The 14803-nt window shown below is 43.5% G+C and overlaps 1 protein-coding gene across 1 annotated transcript; it reads left to right on the forward strand.

Annotated features, from left to right (window-relative positions):
• Positions 1 to 28: 28 nt before the first annotated feature.
• On the forward strand, positions 29 to 13073 carry EAF2 (ELL associated factor 2). The gene is made up of 6 exons (XM_005279797.4): positions 29 to 273; positions 4421 to 4515; positions 5275 to 5411; positions 6905 to 7050; positions 8790 to 9056; positions 12226 to 13073. Exons 1-6 carry the CDS (start codon positions 108 to 110, stop codon positions 12270 to 12272), a joined length of 858 nt encoding a protein of 285 aa, XP_005279854.3. The 5' UTR covers positions 29 to 107; the 3' UTR covers positions 12273 to 13073.
• Positions 13074 to 14803: the final 1730 nt, after the last annotated feature.

The raw sequence follows: 14803 nt of genomic DNA on the forward strand, positions 1-14803 counted from the left end.
GAGCCCTCCCCTCGGAGGGGGCGGAGCCAGGGAAAGCAGCCTCCAGTAAGGAGGCTGGGTGGGCGTGGCCGGTGCTAGGCGGTGCCCCGCCCCCCGGCGGTGAGGGGATGTTCCGCGGCGGCGGGGGCTGCGCGGGGTCCCGATGCTGTGAGGCGGCTCGGGGAGCCGCTATGAACGGGGCGGCCCCTCAGCTCTTTGACCCCAAGGAGCGTGTGCTGAAGCTGGGCGAGAGCTTCGAGAAGCAGCCGCGCTGCGCCTTCCACACCGTCCGCTGTGAGTCAGGGGGTCTCCCGTCGCGCTGGTCGGGGGGGCAGCGGGGGCGGGTCTGGGCGCTAGGTGCTTGACCCTCTCGGAGTGAATCACCTCCCCCACGCCCGTGGGCCTGGCTGGTCATATTTCCCAGGGGAGGTCAGCATCCCCCTCCCCCCGCCTGACTGGTCGTATCTGGGGGAGATCAGCACCCCCCGTGCAATCCCCTCGGGCCTAACACCGCCTGGCTAGTTACACCCTGGGGAGCTCAGAGTCCTCCTGGCACCCCTGTGACCCCCCTCCCCTAGGGGCATGGCACCGCCTGGCTGGCCATACCCCCAGCCCCCCGTAACACCCCCCCCCCCGGCATGGCACCGCCTGGCTGGTCATACCCCCAGCACCCCTGTAACACCCCCTCCCCCCCAGCATGGCACCGTCTGGCTGGCCATACCCCCAGCACCCCTGTAACACCCCCCCCCGGCATGGCACCGTCTGGCTGGCCATACCCCCAGCACCCCTGTAACACCCCCTCCCCCCCGGCATGGCACCACCTGGCTGGCCATACCCCCAGCACCCCTGTAACACCCCCTCCCCCCCGGCATGGCACCGCCTGGCTGGTCATACCCCCAGCACCCCTGTAACACCCCCTCCCCCCCGGCATGGCACCGCCTGGCTGGCCATACCCCCAGCACCCCTGTAACACCCCCCCCCGGCATGGCACCACCTGGCTGGCCATACCCCCAGCACCCCTGTAACACCCCCCCCTGGCATGGCAACACCTGGCTGGCCAGACCCCCAGCACCCCTGTAACACCCCCCCTGGCATGGCACCACCTGGCTGGCCATACCCCCAGCACCCCTGTAACACCCCCCCCCTGGCATGGCAACACCTGGCTGGCCAGACCCCCAGCACCCCTGTAACACCCCCCCTGGCATGGCACCACCTGGCTGGCCATACCCCCAGCACCCCTGTAAACCCCCCCCCCCCCGGCATGGCATTGCCTGGCTGGTCACGCCCCAGGGGAGATCCGAATTCCCCCAGCACCTCTATGACTCCTCCTGGGGCATGGCACCGCCTGGCTGGTCACACCCCAGGGGAGATCAGAATTCCCCCAGTGCCTCTATGACTCCTCCTGGGGCATGGCCCCGTCTGGCTGGTCACACTCCAGGGGAGATCTGAATCCCCCTGGCATCCCTGTGCGCCCTCCCCTGGGGTATGGGAACACGTGGCTGGTCTACCCCCAGCACCCCTGTAATCCCCTCTCCCCCGGGGCATGGCATCACCTGGCTGGTCACACCCCCAGCACCTCTGTAACCTCCCTTCCCTGGGCATGTAATTACCTGGCTGGTCACACCCCAGGGGAGGTCAGCATCCCCCCAGCACCCCTGTGATTCCCCACCCCCCCATGGGTATGTCACTGGCTAGCTGGCCATACTCCAGGGAAAATCAGGACCCCCCTCTTGGCACCCTTATAACTCCCCACAGACATGGCACTGCCTGGCTGGTCATACCTCAGTGGAAATCAGAACCCCTCCCGACACCCCTGTAACTTCTACACTTGTCTGTCTATGTTGTATAAGTGCCCTCTATGCTGGCAGATGGAGTCGAAGGAGATGAATTTGATAGTAGTTGCAGATGGCTCCTTCTTTGGGTTGAGAGATGGGGCAGTAGATGGAGAGGCAGATGCGGGGAGCGGGGGTTAATCTCCCTTACCCTGGCATTTTCCTGTTGTGAGGTTGAGAGTGATGGTAGGGTAGATCAGGAGTTGAGGAGATGAAGTCATTGGGGCTGATGGGTGGAGTTAGAGTAGGGGAACAGGCTGCTGTTGGTGACTGGGAGAAAGAGAAAATGGTGATGGGGCAGAAGGAGAGCATGTTGGATCTTTTCGAACTTGCTTTTGAAAAAGTTGGCATAATGCAGCATGGAGAGCGAGGAGGGCACAGAGTGAGGGCTTTGGATAGGAATCAAATGTGGCAAAGCTACTGCACTCTTTGTTTGTATTATGGTAACACCTAGAGCCTCTGACTAACATCAGGGCCCCATTGAGGTAGACGCTGTACAGACATTTGGTAAGAAACCGTTCCTACCCAGCAGAGCTGACAGTCCAAACAGAAAGAATAAGAGAAAGGGATTTAACATAGAACCATGAGATGTAGAACTGAGGCACAGAAAAATGAAGAGACTTTCCTGAGGTTATACAGGGAGTCTGTGGCAGAGCTGGGAATTGAACCTAGGTGTCTCAAATCCAAATCCAGTGTCTTGAATACAAAACCATACAGTTCACAGCAGGTTGCAGTTATTGCTCATGAGAGACTCCGAGCTAGACTAATGAGCAGATGTGTTGCTGGTAAAGTTTGGGGTAAAGTTCACACAGTGCCTGCCTTCTTCATCTAGTTCTTCCTTTTATGTATACTAAATTCATGTACCATGCATTAAGGTATATTTTGGGAAACAATAATGTCTTGGCACAATGCTACAAAAATCTGAGTTTGGGGTGAAGCTCTGCCCTTCGCCTTGGCAGGGCTCTCAACAGTCAAAGATTAAAGGCAATATTGCTCTCAAAGCTAGTGTGCCCTTCCTGAGTACATAATAACTACTATCCTGGGAGGTGTGTTCTCACAGATTCTGAAGGTATCTAGGAAACAAATGCTGTTAGGATTATGGTTCTGATAATTTAGGGCTGCAGCTTTTGTTCTGCTGTCTCATTATTTATAGAATGATCCCCAAGGTTCCGTGTCTCACATGTTCTCTGGAGATTATCCTGTGTGCTCTCATACAGTGAGATGAGATAGATAATGTATATTCTGTGAGCAAGTGGAATCATATTTAATAAAGTTGGCCACATCTTTGAGGAGGAAGGTGTGAGAGGAACCTAAAAGCTGTGAGTGTATTTAAAGGGGTGCTGTAACTTGCAATCAGTTCAGTATATATATAAAAAAAGTAGTAGTAAAAATAGGCTCTAGTACTACACCTGCCTTTAAGTTTTCCTGCTGACTTTTGTGGTTTTACAATCTCTTTTTTCTGTTTCAAAATGTTTTTCTTTCCTGACACTCTGCGAAGAAAGACACAAGGAAATCAGCAAAACTGACAGTGCTATCAAATGCACAAAATAAACAGAAAAGCCATATTTTCTCTAACCTTTGTTATTGTAATCTTAGCTTGTACACTTCTTGCGAGTAGGTAAACTGGACATTTATTTAGTTAGCCATTTCTGAAAAGATTGGCCAAAATGCTAATTACCCAGCAGCACCAACTGCAGACCGGCATAATCTCATTCTTACCACAAGAAGGACCAGAACTGTGGTGCTTAGCTCTGTAAGGTGCTGCTAACAGGAGCTTGAGACCGTTGGCGCTTGTTTAGGACCTTGGAAATAAATTATGCTAGTTTGGTAACAATCATTAGCAGACCTTGTTGGCAGGGCTGACAACTCTGATGAAACAAACTAATGTTCATCTCTAATTGTCCAGCTCTTTGAAACATGCAAAGAGGGGAAATCCATATCTGCACAAATGGAGACATTGTTAGGTTTCTAAGAATGACTGCTAATAAAGGAGATTAAAATAAAATAAGTATATGATGGTGGCTTTTAACAATTCCATTTTAGAGAGAAATATATGTACTTAAAAATAAAAACAACCATCACAACCTTGCTAGTCCATATGGTTTTGCCTTTGATGCTGTTAATACAGTAAGAGCATGCTATAGTTAGGGCTGCATATGTATTTCCAGTCTACTCTCCTGTTTTTAGTCACAGCTGTATGCAACTTCCATTTTTTGGGCTGAAGTTTTCCAGGGTTGGTCTCAACCCAAAAGTAATTCTGTGGCTTTTTTGGAGGGTTTTTCTTTAAGTATTAGCAAACTAGTTTGGCCATTTTTTGAACGTGAGATGAACAGGAGAAACTTTCCTTATTAAACAAAATCTTTCAACTTTTTTTGAAGAGCTCCAACACCAAAACTTGATGAAATTTAGGTTGAATATCAGGAAAACCACCTTCACTATGAGCTCTATGGCTTATGGAAAAATCTGCTAAGGGAATGGTGGATTCTGCACTAGCAAAGATACTATGTCATTGATTTTAAATGCCCCCCAAACTCACCACCTTTAGATTTTATGAAATGTGTGTCAGTATTTAAGGGACTCATGAAAATCGGTGTTTTTTTAATTTGTAGATGACTTCAAGCCTGCATCTATTGATACATCCTCTGAAGGAGACCTTGAAGTTGGCAAAGGTGAACAGGTGACAATAACGCTGCCAAACATTGAGGTGAGGGCTGAATACCATTAGGGGATGGGAAAAGAAGAGGCTTCTCTTACTGAATCACCATATATGTTGAATATAGAAGTGTTTCACATTTCAGCATTTTCAGTTGGCTGTTGTTTCAAGCCTGTATTCATGTAGCTTTTAAAGCATTGGGACAGAAATAATCGCACCAGAAAATGCAGAATTACAAAGGTCAGGTAATTATGCTGTGACATTAAGTGAATTCACTATGCTGGAAATATGCTGTAATTGACAACCCTAAAATTCTCTGTCTATAAAACAAGTACAGCACGGACACTGGCTGCTGTGCAACCTTCCCTTTGCTGCATTGACATTATGGCACAATCCCAAAGGAGTAGGAGTGCACGCACCACCACTGGGGAGGAGAATTCAGCCTCCTGTAATCCCAGATTGCTTTTCTGATATTGCCAACAAGCATTCTAGTTTTGGCAGTAGTTTTGTGATGTTTGTGCCTGTTTGTTAAAAACTGGATTGAGATTACTGGTTTATTTCAAACTGGCTGGGTGAAATCAAGGCCACATTGAAGTCAATGGCAAAACTTCCAGTGGCTTCAGTAGAGCCAGGATTTCACCCCTAGTTACTACTAATCTGAGTTTAACTTGAATTAGTTGGTAACAGATTTTAAAAGGCTAGAAATGATCAGTTACAATGAACTTTTCATATTGTAAAGGCTCATTTTGTGTTTATACAAATAAGTCTATTGAAATAATGCTAATTAGATATTTTTTCCAATTTAAATAGGGTTCAACTCCACCAGTAACAGTTTTCAAGGGCTCCAAGAAGCCTTATCTAAAGGAATGTATCTTAATTATCAATCATGACACTGGAGAATGTCGACTAGAGAAACTGAGCAGTAACATCACTGTGAAGAAAACCAGGTAGGTGGTTTACAAAAGAAACTGCTATGTCCTTAACTCATTATGAAAATGGTTTAGGGCTGGTCTACATGGTCTTTTGGGTGCACACCAGGTGGGGTGTAAATTCTACTGCACACCAACATGTTGTGCATTAACTGGCCACGTGGACCCTAGTGCACATGCATTTAGTACGGTTTGAAACAGGACTATGTCAACACACAGTAGAGAACTTTTATTGTGCAGTAGGGACCATATGGCCACTTAGTGCACAACTCACAGGTGTGCACTAGAATTTACACCCTCGCTGGTGTGCACCAAGACACCATGTAGACAAGCCCTTAGAAATAGCTGAAAGTCTAAATTGGGATACATACCAACTATTCTTAGCTTTTAGCAAAATTTCACTTTTTCAAACATGGTCCTTCCAAAAACCTACCCTTGTTCAATGGAATGAAAAAGCATGTCATTATTATTCTCAAAAAATAACTTTATAGCTTTCAAGTCTAGGCTGGTAGGGTGGGTTTTGAACAGAAACATTGCATATCCTTGCAAGAGACAATAACTGTTTTCTCATAGTAAGTTTGGAAAATAGCTTTTTGCTACACAAATGAAATTGTTTGCTGCCATTTTCTGACTTCGAACTGTGTAAATAAAATAGCATAAATTCTTGTGAAAGGGTTTAGCAAAATGTTGAGGACCCATTCTCCTCCTACTGAGTATGTAATTCCCATTAACGCACATTCTGATGCTATGTCCACATATAAGTCACTTCCACTAGCATTCTAATGAAGTGTTAGTGAATGACTGAAGAAAATGTGAAACAGCATAGTAGAGGATCGGGTCAAAGGGCCAATATGAATGGCATGTTGTACATCAAAAGAATAGTACTCACTGCACCTATATGTTGCTATATGCCAATGTAGTAGTGCAGTGTTTCTCAAATGGTGGGTCCCAAGAAGGTTCTAGATAGGTTGCCATATCCAGGGGCTGGATTAATCTATCACTGGGCCCTGGCCTAGGCAGATATACACTTCTCCCAGCCTGGTGTGGAGGGGAAGCCTGGTGGTGTGGGAAGGGCCATCGGGCCAAACTTGAACAGCACTGTGATCCCATGTGTCAGGTCACAACGCCAGGAGTAGGCAGCTGGTTCTGGTCCCACAGGACAGGAGCCATCATTGTAGAGTGAGTGTGGGGTGGGCTCGCTCTCCAGCCCCCCTTCTCCCAAGGCCTTCCCTCTCTACTGGGCTGCACCAAGCCAGAAGTATGGTTGTGGTGTGCTGGGATGGAGGGTGCATATATGTAATAGTGGGTCACAAAAAAAGACAAAATGCAGTTGGTGGATACCTTGTTAAAAAGTGTGGGAACCACTGTAATAGTGTACTTTGAAATTTAAAACTGTAGTGATACAGTTAAGAAAAACATAATAGTTTCACACACAGCTTAGACTGTGTGTTTTTATTTTGTTTAAATATTGTTCTCTGGAATCAATTACAATTTTTCACCCTGTCATACAGAGCTGAAGGAAGCAGTAAGGTTCAATCTCGTATTGAGCAGCAACAGCAGCAAATGCGAAATGCCAGTAAGACTCCAAACAATGTTAAAAATTCTCCACCAAAAGAAAAGATGTCTCCATCTTCTCCTATGGACGACATTGAGAGAGGTAAACTGCAACTGTGTCACTTAGTATTTCAGAAATTTTGCAGGCTTACATTATAAATAGAGCCAAGGGTTTTTTGAATGAAGTGCACACTAGAAGCTGTTACATGGGCAATGTTCTCTAAAGTTTAATGGATGTCTTGACAAGAGTAGTAATCTAAAAGTATTTGAAACCACCTAGGATTGAGAATCAAATCAATTCTTAGTCTTATGAAGGTCATGATTAGCATTGCTTTAGTTCTCACTGAGTCCTCCCACTGCTGCTGTCTTAAGCTACAGGCTCAATTGTAGGATTGTGGCACTGAAGCCAAATCAGCCAGTCCTCCACTTCTTCCTCACTTCACCCTTCCCTCCTCATTCTTTGTCCTTTGCATACAGCAAATCTTTGGTTAAAATGCTTTATAACTCTTTTAGTTTTTAATAAAACTCTAAATTTGTATGAGTTCATTATCATGTAAATCTAGTCAGAGAGATTCAAATAGCACCCTACTTTTCCAAATCAGATCAGACCTGTAGAAGTGGTTCCCTATATGGTAAGAGACAACTGAACACTTACATAAATCCCATCCTTGAAAATAATGCCACATGCTATGTTCTTGGGAGACTGTTTCGGTAGGAACCTTTGGATTTAATTCAGTAGGAGACATACTTTATTCCCTTTTTGTGGAGGGGGGAGAAAAGCAGGTGTTAATCGCTTGCTGTATGAACACTAACAGGTGGTAGCTTTATTGATCTGAATTGATATTGGCTCTCAAGGGTGCTCTGGATTCTTTTAAACAGTTTTTTCCCCCAGATATCTCATTATGCAGATGTCTTTTCTTTGTGATTTAGACAAACTTTGACCAGAGTGTCTTACTCCACAAAAAGGCAATTAAAAGTACCTAAGGCTGCAAAAGAAACAAAGTGTGCTCAAGTGCATGAGAAACCTGAGACTTTTTCTCCATGGCTTGTTTGTTTTGTTTAGAACCTGTTCTGAGTGCGTCACCAAGACTAACATATCCCAAAACCCTGTCCCTATGTGCTGCCAATCAGATTTATTTGTTTGGCCACAGTAAATTGTGTGCTGGGGTCTGGGTGGTTTCCTGCTAGCTATTCTAAATTCTTTCCAGACCTATAAAAAGAATCAACAAGGATTTAATGAAGCTGTTCCATAATTTTAAAATATGGGCAATCGCTGCAGGTATCCCACAATGCTTAATTTGGGATTGAGAACAATGAATGTCTAGACAAACATGTACATGTTGTTTATAATGCCAAAATTGCTGCCAGCCGTTGCTGCTGCACCTTCAGATGTTCCACTGACCAATTCCTTTTTTCACTATCTGTCCCTTGAGTCTAAGTTGAGTTATTGACTCCTGTAAGACATCTGTAGAGGTGTTAAACAAAGCCTGAAAAAAGAGACTTACTAATCAGAGACAGATATTAAGGGTAAGTTAGGTTGTGCTGCCCACTGAAGTGTAGGGGGCAGCACCTTAGCTGGCAGCCTTATCTGAACCCTAATGCATCTCTGCTCTGAAAAGCATGTGGGCTAAAAGTAAGACAGCAAGGAGTGTAGGAGAGGAATACAGCATACAAGTAGGGTGATCAGTTTGCTTGTGTCCCACACTTCACTTATGACTTGTAATAATATTGTGACATTCACTACAGTCACTTGCTTGTGCAGTGCTTCCCTTGTTGCCATCTCCTTTAAACTCTGAGACACCTCTTGCTTTGTTTCTCAATTATTCTACATCTTCTTTTCAGAGCTAAAGGCCGAGGCTAGTGTCATGGACCAGATGAGTAGCTCTGATAGTTCGTCCGAATCAAGAAGTTCATCATCTTCTTCATCCAGCAGTGAAAATAGTTCTAGTGATTCAGAAGATGAGGGAGCTAAGCCGTCTCTGCCTATGTCAATGCCGTACTTGCAGCCACAGCCTGCTATGTCTGCCATACCACAACAGGCTATCCGTGACATGGATGCCAGTCATAACAAATCTCAAGAGAGCGGTGGCCATATGATGAATACACTAAGTAAGTACAGAAGACAGTGCTCTAAGAAAAGAACAATCTCATGCTTTAGGAATCTAAAAGAAAACCAGAGACTCTGTAACTATGTCTCTATTGTAATTAAAATTGTGGGAAGAGATGCTGGGGTTTCATTGTTCAGTTGAGTTCTGAATTAGAAGTTGGGCTAAAAGTTACTTGACCATCAGAGCTATTAAATTAAAGCTGATGCAGTTTAAAATATGTCATAGGCCATACTGGCTTCCTCCCAATTGCATACATTGGGACTATAGAACAGTAATTTGTGTTGAAAATGCTTGAACGGCTTAGGCACTCCCAAAACATATGTGTATGATTTCCGGAGTAGATGATACTGGAATATTATCCTGATAATACTCAGTTACAAGAGGGGGTTATCCTAATCCAGTGGTTTTCAGCCAGGGGTACATGTACCTCTGGGGATCTGCAGAGGTCTTCCAAGGGGTACATCAACTCATCTAGATATTTGCCTAGTTTTACAGCAGGCTACATAAAAAGCACTAGCAAAGTCAGTACAAACAGACCTGTTTATACTGCTCTGTATGCTATACACTGAAATGTAAGTACAATATTTATATTCAGATTTATTTTATGATTATATGGTAAAATGAGAAAGTCAGCAATTTTTCAGTAATAGTGTGCTGTGATACTTTTTATTTGTATGTCTGATTTTGTAAGCAAGTAGGTGAAACTTGGGGGTACGTAAGACAAATCAGACTCCTGAAAGGGGTACAGTACTCTGGAAAGATTGAGAGCCACTGTCCTAACCCACTCAGAAGTCTTGTGATTCATGGAGGCTTTTCTAACCTACAAGGTGCCAGTCCCCTCCTATGTATGTAGGGAAGGGAGGGTGTTTCATACTTTTCCCATGTTGAAGGGATGGAAGGATACCTACAGCCAAAACTAATTCACAGTGTTTTGATTGAAGAAAATTATGACAAATTTAAGATATTTAAAGTACAACTGGGATTTTTTAAATATATATTGTTGCCTAGAAAGAAGAGTATCACTGGTTTGAACAGTAGCAAGCAACCACCTATGTAAAGGTCTTTAAACTTAGCCCCAAAAGAAACCGGGCCTGGTTTTTCAGAATTGATGAGCACCCACCGCTGCTGTTTGAAAACAAAGCCATACTTTTAATTGCGTGCCTAACTTCAGGCTCACAAGTTTGGAAAAACTTGGTCATAGGCCCTAATTTACATAGTGATAATATATACTGAAGTTTTTTGACAGCTTACACTGATTATAGTGAAAATATCTCATACACAATATATATGTCCTCTTGTGCTTCACTATTATAAGGAATTAAAACTGGTAACAAGGTAGTTGTATATTGTGATGATGTAGCTAAGCTTACAATCAGGTTCTGTTATTAGCCTTATTTCCACATACCACCTCCTTCACAGGAATAAGATTAGACTGAAAACCTCTGATTATTGTGCAAGAGGACTAAATTTTTTAGTTTAACTTCCATGGCCTAAAGCAAATAGGCTTCATATTACAATCAGTATATCTTTAGAAAGTTCCATATACATCAGTCCCTTTGCTCAGACATGGAAATACTTTCAAACTTGCCATTTTACACACATTTAGAAAAAAACACTTTTGAGAATAAAATGAACCATCTTAGTGACTAATGGCTAGTTCACAGCTGCAAAGCTCCCATTGAAAGATTTACGTCCAAGTACAGGTGGCTGATGCCACCAGTTAAAACTGTCATAATGAAACACCCTGATGTCTTAAACTTGCAGAAATACCAAAACCACAGCAAGGCGCCCAGGAACCCTGTGGGACTTAAGAGCTCTGCAGGGAGGGAGGTGGGTCCTCGGACCCTTGTGAGCGGTCTAAAACTTCATGGTGATTTAGCTATAAACCTGCTTAGAATTTTGCTCTAATCCAGTTTACCTCTGTTATATAGGGCTGGTCTACACTGGGGGGGGGCGGGAAATCGATCCAAGATACACAACTTCAGCTACGCGAATAGCGTAGCTGAAGTCGAAGTATCTTGGATCGAATTACCTGAGGTTCAGATGGCGCAGGATCAATGGCCGTGGCTCCCCCGTCGACTGCGCTACCGCCGCTCGCTCTGGTGGAGTTCCGGAGTCAACAGTGAGCGCGTTCGGGGATCGATATATCGCGTCTTAACGAGACGCGATATATCGATCCCGGATAAATTGATTGCTACCCGCCGATACGGGTAACTGACAGTACTTTATGTATAGTTGCTTTCATTAGTTGCTTTCCTATTTGTTTAGGCATTTCACCCAGCAACAAGGGGAGAGAGATTCTTTCCATGTTTCCTTTTTTTTTAATAAAGGAAAATGCAGTTGCATAACCACCAATTTGGCAGAGGAATAGAAGGGCTGATGCAGTATTTGAAATTACATCTAACTCATTTAAAAAAAATATAGATTTGCTATTGACAGTATCCCTTTAACCTCTATCTTATATGTAGGAGATGGTGGAGGGGAGTGGGAGAAAAACTGCTTGTCAAGTTGAAAAAAAATAGCAGGGAGAACTTATTTTCTGTTATGTAGACCGCTGTTGCAAGCCCTGGATAGTCACTTTTCTTGTGTCCCATTTTAAAATAACTCCCATTTAATTTTTTGGTGACAGCATACATAAATATTTGCTTTGATCTTTTGTTTGCTGTCTTGCTCCACATCCTGATTATTTTTTTGAAAAGGTGCATCAAACAGCTTGTTCTCACCTTGATTTGGAAACTGCTTTGCTCTCAGACAGATCCAAGAGGCATTTAGATACATGCAAACAACAATAACTCGTATCCTATTGTTTTTTTTGTTTTTTTTATGAAACTGCATTTCCCAGCAGCTTCCCTGCTGATCAGGTATCAGAAGGTGGATGGGAAGCTAGCTAGTCCGCTGTGGCCTGCTTGCACTAATTCCCATACACAAACTCATTCAATCTGGTGGGTTAAGTGTGAGTAATGCAGGGCTTTCAAAGGTCACAGATAAGTGATGTAGCCCTAAGATTCCCATTCCAGTAGTTAAGACAACAGATTAGAGTTTAGACATATTAAATGTTTTGGTGTTAAATTCCTAATAGAAAATACTGGATGGGTGAAAAAAGAACTTTTCTTGATGGAAAACTAGTCTGTTTAATGGAACTAATACAATGACTTTATCTTCTATTTTAGGAAATGACTTGCTGCTGAGTGAATCTGGAAGTGACAGTGATGACTGAACAAGATTTTGGCCTTAATAAAGATGCATCACCTCTCTTTGCTAAAGCTGTCATAGCATCTATTTTGCACTAAGATTAGATTACCCAAGATTGAAATGAATGTCCTCAATTTTTGGAAATAGAGACATCTTAATTTTCTACTGGCACATCAGGTCTATGGTACAGCAGCACTCATGTCTAATCACTGCTCTGGGTACTTGTTTGTCTCTTCCAAATTACTGTATTACAGTATCGGTTCTTATGAACGGATTCTGATTTTTGCCTCAACCACCTGTTGTACTTGAAACTGACTTATAACAGCTAGTTACTTTATATAATAGATATGGGAATGGGGAAATTTCTAGTATTTATGGAGGCAAGTTTCCCTCCTGTCCTTACAGTTTAGTGCTGATTTCATAACTTTTTTTTTTTTTTTTGAGAGGGATGGAAGGAAGAACAGCTGAGATCTGCTGTGTAAGCTACGTTGTTGTTCTGTTCACAGTTCATAATTTTAAGGAAACTGCTGAATGGTATGGTCCACTCTTGCAGTTACAGTTTACGACACATCATTGAATTTTTAGTTTCATTGTATTATAGGACTTTTTATATTTCTGAGCCTTACGTCTCTGAAGGGAACTCGTCCTTTTCCCTGCCTTTACTTGGACCAGCTGGACTCCTTACAGCCTCTTCCTATCTGTATTTAGAGAACTACAAAGACAGCAATGAGTTTCCTTCATTTAATTCTGTAACTGAAATCATAGAATTCCTTTCTAGGAGTTTAATACAATTAATTTAATAAAGCAATATTATTTATAATTTTAATGGGACTGATTGTTATGATTATGAGAATTCTTAACAAAAGGTAACATGGACTGAATTTTCTTTATGTCGTAGCCTTACCAGTGAGCTAACATTTAAATTAGAGAGCGGTATACAAGTAAGTATGAAGTCTAAAATGTCTAGAAAACAACAAGAAGACAGAATCGCCACATTGGCATCTTACCCATTTGTATATTATAAGGCCAGAAAGAACCACACGTTTTAGAATGGCAGATGATATGCACAGTTTATCTAAGTTGCCAAATGTATAGATGTAGGAGATAGCCATAAGAAACATCAGGCAGAGAAGTACTATAAACAACTGACTCAGTGATTACAATATTGATACTGTGCGCTGATAATTTCTCATAGTGTGTGCCATGAGTGTGATCAGTGTATGCTATTGTATCTTATTTGAAGGAGGGAGGAAAGAATCTGCATGTCCAGTCTTCTTATAGTTGAATATGTGTTCATGCTTGTTGAATACCTTCTTTAAAAGCCCTGAAAAATCTGTAGTAAGAGGTTCAGAATCCCACCCTCTATCTACAAAACTGTCCTTGGTGCTAGCCACGTTAAATATGGCAAATGTGTGTGGAATATACTTTGACAAGACAAGTCAAATGAAATCTCTCTTCTCTGTCAGACTAAGAGATGACTTTCAACCACAGCCCCATGACTACATAATGGGGTAAAATTCCATATGTAAACCTAGACCTATTGTGAAGTGAAATGCACATTCAGTTCACATACACCATATATCTTATTAGTGCAGGGGTCTTAAATTGCTGGGAGCGAGTATCAACTCATGGGTGCTCTGTGGCAGGATTGTTAAGGAGTCATATGTAGGTCTACCACTTACAAGTGGACTTCTGCAGTGTTGCCAGCAGATGCTTAAGAATTAGTAGCAGTGTTTTCTTGCACTGAATTCTTCTACCTCTTCCCCACACCAATCTTATCTTCCTTTGCTCCTCTATTAGATCATATATTGCTCATCTTCTTGGCCTACCGTAGGTAGAGGCATTGCTCTCCATTTGTACAGCATGCTGAAGTTTACTAGGTGGGTTAGGGATTGTTGAAAAGAAGATAACCATGATCCTTACCCTGAGGATCTTACCCTCTGTCTTTGTAAAATTTTTGATGTATGTCTACACTGCACCTGGAAGTGAGTCTCCCAGCACAGGTCTACAGACTTGTATTGGTGGGACTTGCACTAATGCGCTAAAACTAGCTGTGTAAATGTGGCTCAGACTGGAGTTTGGATAGGTGGGCCTTCACAGCTGAGCTCTGGCGCAAGCTGCAATGTCAAAGCAATGTCTACACAGCCATTTTTAGTGCGCTAGCATGAGCCCCACTAACACAAGTCATGGACCTGGGCTGGGAGGCTTGTTCCCAGATGTAGTGTAGACATATCCTGAGTGATAGCAAATCATGGCAGGGCAGGGCAGCAGAGGGTTACTGGATTCACTTGAGAGGGAAAGAACATAAGAACGGCCATACTGGGTCAGACCAAAGGTCCATCTAGCCCTGTGTTCTGACAGTGGCCAATGCCAGGTGCCCCAGAGGGAATGAACAGAACAGGTAATCATCAAGTGATCCATTCTTTGTCGCCCATTCCCAGCTTCTGGCAAACAAAGGCTAGGGACACCATCCCTGCCCATCCTGGCTAATAGCCATTGATTGATCTATCCTCCATGAATTTATCTAGTTCTTTTTTGATCCCTCTTATAATCTTG

The sequence above is a fragment of the Chrysemys picta genome, chromosome 11 (genome assembly GCF_011386835.1).
Source record: "Chrysemys picta bellii isolate R12L10 chromosome 11, ASM1138683v2, whole genome shotgun sequence".
NCBI lineage: Eukaryota > Metazoa > Chordata > Testudines > Emydidae > Chrysemys > Chrysemys picta.